Genomic DNA, 4,973 nt, shown 5'->3' with positions numbered 1-4,973 from the left:
AAAAGGATTATTTTCCATGCTTGAACATGTACAAAACTGCCCTTAACTTAATTTTCACTATGGGGGGCCATGCCTTGCATATCGCAAGGGAAGGGGTATGATCAAATTTTTGAGAAGACCTACGTAAGCTTTCCTACTGCAACGCGAAGGTTATAGTTCTTGTCAAGGGCAGTGTTGAAGGCACCTGTGTCACCATCAGGAAGGCTTGAGAACTGCAGCTTCCCGATGGCCAAACGCAGCTCCTCATTCTCTACGATGAGCCGATTTATGCGCTCTCGTAGGTCTCTTGCATGTTTCCCATCCTTGCCTGTGACTAGGTGATGTTGGAAAATGCCTTGACGTGGTTATTTGGCAATTTACTTGCAATTCATGTTGTAGAAACAATATCCAAACATTACAAGGGAACCAAATGCAACAATAATAGTACAAACATATAAAAAAAAAAAATTATGTTGATATAAAAAAAAAACTCGTAATTTAAAATAAAAAAAATATAAAACAATGTCACTTTTGAAGGGGGACGTTTTCCTGTTGAAGGCGTGAAATTTCCAACTCTAGATTCCCATTCTCTTGGTTCATCTTCTCAATGAGCTGGTTGAAGAGGGCGGTAAATCATGAAAAATTAGTAATCTTAATTATATCTCATTATCAATGCTAAGTATGTATTGAATGAGCCTGTATACATCCACAAAAAAAATTGATTGAGAAAATTTGAGAATCATTTCCAATTCCAAATACTGTGATTGGAATTACTTAATAAGAACAGAAAAAAAGGAAACTCAAGACATAAGCCCAAATAAATTACTTTTTTTTCTGATTTCTTAAAGTAATAAACTTGTCTTGCCAAAAAAAAACTCCCTTAAATTTTTTACCCCCATTCAAAGTCTCATGTATTTTGCCTAAAATAAATGATGGCACCAGCTGGCTTTTGTGCTGGGATGACATTAGCACTTCTGCAGTACATAACTGGTCTAAACAGTTTTAAGAAAATCTTTGTTGTCCCTACTATTTTCCTTGTTGTTATACATTATATCACTATCAATAATTTACCATTGTTATTTTTTTCTATCGACTAGACATTTGTTGGACATTTATGCATTCATATCTAAAATATTTCCCCGGGGGGGGGGGGGGGGGAAAAGCCCCTGTATGGTGGGGTTTGGAACTTTTTCCCAGGCCAAAATTACCCAAAACCCCAACCAAAACCCCCAACAAAACCCACCACACACACACACACACACACCCACACCACACACCACACACACAAAAAAAAAAAAAAAAAAAAAAAAAAAAAAAAAATAATTTTATTATTAATATTAAAATTAAAAATATATATATAAAAAATTTTTTATATATAAAATATAATAAATATAATATATATAAATATATTTAATATATTGAAATTAATATATATATATAATATATATATATATATAAAATATATATTAAAATATATATATTTTAAATATATATTTAATTAATAAATTATTTATAAAAATATACATATTTTTTCATATATAAATATACTTAAAATTTAATATATAATATATAAATATATATAAATATATATTTATATAAGTAATAATTATTATATATACATATGTGTATAATATTATATAATATATATATATATATATATTATATATATATATATATGAAAATGATAAGATAATATATTATTATAAAATAATATATAATATAAAATTATATATATATATAATATATTTTAAAATAAAGATATATATATAGATATAAAAAATATATTATAATATATTTTTATATGTATTATATATATGTATATAGTTTTATATATATATATATATATAATATATAAAATTATATATTATAAGTTAAGGAAAGTTATGATTTATATATATGTAATATATAGTAAAATTTTTATATAATGGGGGTTATATTTTTTAGATAAGGATAAATAATAATATAATTAAAATTTTAAAAATTTTAAAATATAAAAATTAATAATTTAATATATTAGGATATAATAATGTAAAATATAATAATTTTATATATAATAAAATATATAACATATTAATTATGTATATATGATATATTTTATATATATATATATATTATATATATTATATATATTAACATATTTTAAAATATGTATTTTTGTATTTATATATATATATATATTATATATATATATTATATATATAAATATATAATAATATATGGGGGTTCAGGCATGGTGATGTAAAGCGATGGTGTGGTAGCTAGATGGTTTTAAGTGCTTGCTCCCTTTCCGCTTGCAGCTTCCACCCTGGTAGCCCAGGCGAAAAAGGGAGCGCTTCTGAAAAGTCTCCCCGCCAGGTCACACCCTCTCCATCTTTAAAGACTTCGCAGTGCCTCCCGTGGCCCCCCAGGGTAACTGGGTACCTTGCGGCCCCAGGCTAAATCGTGGGGGACCCGGGAGAGCAGGAGGCCCCCAGGGGTACGGAGTTAGGGCCCCCCGGGCGTGGGACACGCTCTGGTTGTACCAACTCCTCCCCCCTAGCCACCCTGGGGTAAGGGGGCGGCTCGGGGGAGGTGGGCCTTGCCAGTCCTCCCCCCCCAAATGCCCCTTGGCAACGTCCGAAGAAAGGGAAAATGGTGGGGGGAGGGGGTTTTGCCCCTCCCCCCCAGAAAGTAAGGCGGGCTGGGGCCCGCTGGGGGGGCAAAGTGGGGGCGCAGGTTGGAACGAGAGTTACTTGTCCCCCCGCGCCCGGCAGGCGCCAACCCCACCTAAAGCTTGGGGGGGAAAAACCCCTCGGGAACCCAAGTGGAAGGCGGTCCCACAGCCTCCCGACCCCTTTTTTTGGGGCGTGGGGGCGGGGGGGCAGAGGTGGCGTGCACCCGGAGTGACCACCGGGGCTTAACGTCAGGCGTGCTTTCGGGTAGGCGCTTGGAACACCCGGTCCTTCCCCCCAGGATGAGGGTTCCCCTCTGCTATCGCGGGAAATTGAAGCGACGGGAGTTGAGGGGGGTGCCCTCCAGAGGTGAGAAGACCTGGAGCGGCAGATAGTGGGGGTGGTTACCCCTATCTGGGGGGCGCAGTGATGGTCACCCCACCTCCGGGTGTAGCCATAGCCATCTCCAGTCGATTTCAGCCTGCGGTAGTCGGGGTGACACCGGTTGATGAGGGTTCATGGCATTGAACGAAGCATGCTTTTGGCTTCTTGTCTCTTATGCTGTATACGCCCCTACCGTGTACAAAAAAAACGTGGAAAGAGGCGTTCCGCTAAACTCGATCTGTGGCAGACAATTGCCCCGGCGAGACTTTCGCAGTTCGGGCGACTTCAATGCGGATCCGGCTGTGACCGGCGGGCTCGAGATGTCGTCGGCCCCCATGGTGGGGAGCTGATCCAGCAGCGAAAATAGCCTCCTTCCCCGGGGACTTTGCAGGTCCCAGAAAATAGGATTCTGGCTCCGGGACCAGCGCCCCAACTCGCATCGCGGGACTTGGTAAGCGTAGGGGTGTGGGGCCAAGGAGACGACCACTTCTTGTCAGCACGCGTGGAGGATCCTCCAGAACGCAGGGTTTACCGGGTGCTGAGTTCTGGGCACCGACCATAGGCTGTTTGGGCTCCCCCGCGGGTCCATTTTCAAAATCCCCGTCCCTCCAGTGGCCACCCAAAGGGTTTTTCACGGAAGATAGGGAGGAGGGGGTCCCGGGGCCCCACGGCAGTCTCGCCCATCACAAAAAACCAACAACCTGATGGCCCCATTTGCTCTGTGGGAGTCCTTCAACGCATAACACTCGAAGCAGCTGGAGTCCCTTGGGGTACGCCCAAAGGGCAAGGGAGAATACTTCCCTGGAGCATTTGAGGCCACTGAAGCGTGTCGCAAGGGTCGGCTGAAGGGGGAAACAAGCTTGCGTCGTTTCCCTGGGCGTAGGGGGCGGACATGCTGAGAAGGGGGCAAGGAACAGTTAAGGAATCTTGTGAGGAGGTCGAAGGCCATTTCTTGGAAATGACCTTGCCCCGCTACCAAGCCTGAGAAAAAATGAACCCCAAGCCCTCCCCACAGATGACTGCAGTCCGATCAGCGGATGGACGGACATTCAGATCAGTTGGGGGTTGTGAACGTGGGTGAGTATTTGAAACAGTTGTACCCGGTGGACCCTCCAAAAGTTAGCTTTGGGTGCAAGCGATGTCTCAGTGCCTGTGCCGGACCCACCCATCAGCAAAGGGAAACCCCCTACCATAAAAAGAGGTTAGGCTGGCGATTTCCCAAACGAAGATGGGGGAAAGCTGCAGGCATTGTGATATCCCTGCGAACGCTAAAGGCTGGGGGTGAACCTATGGCTGGGGCCCGCATACAGTCCCGCTGCCATTTGGCAGTTGGGACCATTCCCCCCGACCTGTGAGGGGCGTGGTCATCCCTCTTGGAAGGGGAAAAGGGGATGGGGACTGTAGAATTTTCCGTGGATTTCAATGCTCAGCATACCCGGCAAGGTTCTGCCCACATTTCTGAAACGGATCCCCAACACACTGAGGCACCAGAGACCCGGGGCAGTCTGGATTTATCCTGGCAAGTCCACAAAAAGACCGTATCTAGCGCTTCGAGAATTGTGAAAAGCCGTCGTGAGTTTGGCGTGGGGGTTTCTTTCAGCCTACACGACCTCAAGAAGGCTTTTTATCGGGGCAGGGGGAAACGATGGGAGATCCCGAGGTCAGGGGGAAATTCCAACACGATTATTGGCCTGATAGAAACCTTATACTGGTATGAAAATGCTGTAAAGGTGGTGGGGTATGTCGAAATTTTCCCCGTTAATTTAGGGGTGAGGCAAGGCGTGTCCTTTCACCCTCACTTTTCAACATTGCATGGGCTGGGGAATGGGCAGAGCTACTAGCCCCAAAATCAGGGGAGCAACACTAGGCAATATTAAGGTCTCGGACCTTGACTTTGCCGACGATGTGCCATCCTATCTGAGTCCTTGGGGGGTCATTGTGGGGCTCTTTATGCATTTT

At 42.8% G+C, this 4,973-nt stretch overlaps 1 protein-coding gene across 1 annotated transcript in view; it reads right to left on the bottom strand.

The window, feature by feature from the left end:
- Window positions 1-94: 94 nt before the first annotated feature.
- The window catches only part of LOC119574705 (ribosomal biogenesis protein LAS1L-like), a 51,147-nt gene continuing 46,268 nt past the window's right edge, over window positions 95-4,973 (bottom strand). Inside the window, exons 9-10 of the mRNA XM_037922108.1 lie at window positions 509-591; window positions 95-313 (exon numbers count right to left, since the gene is read on the bottom strand). Of these exons, the coding sequence (XP_037778036.1) occupies window positions 244-313; window positions 509-591 (153 nt within the window). The 3' untranslated portion in view covers window positions 95-243. The remainder of the gene's footprint in view (window positions 314-508; window positions 592-4,973) is intronic.

The sequence above is a fragment of the Penaeus monodon genome, chromosome 6 (genome assembly GCF_015228065.2).
Source record: "Penaeus monodon isolate SGIC_2016 chromosome 6, NSTDA_Pmon_1, whole genome shotgun sequence".
Lineage (NCBI taxonomy): Eukaryota > Metazoa > Arthropoda > Malacostraca > Decapoda > Penaeidae > Penaeus > Penaeus monodon.
Note: the sequence above shows the minus strand (reverse complement) of the source record. Positions and strands in the feature narration are given on the sequence as shown.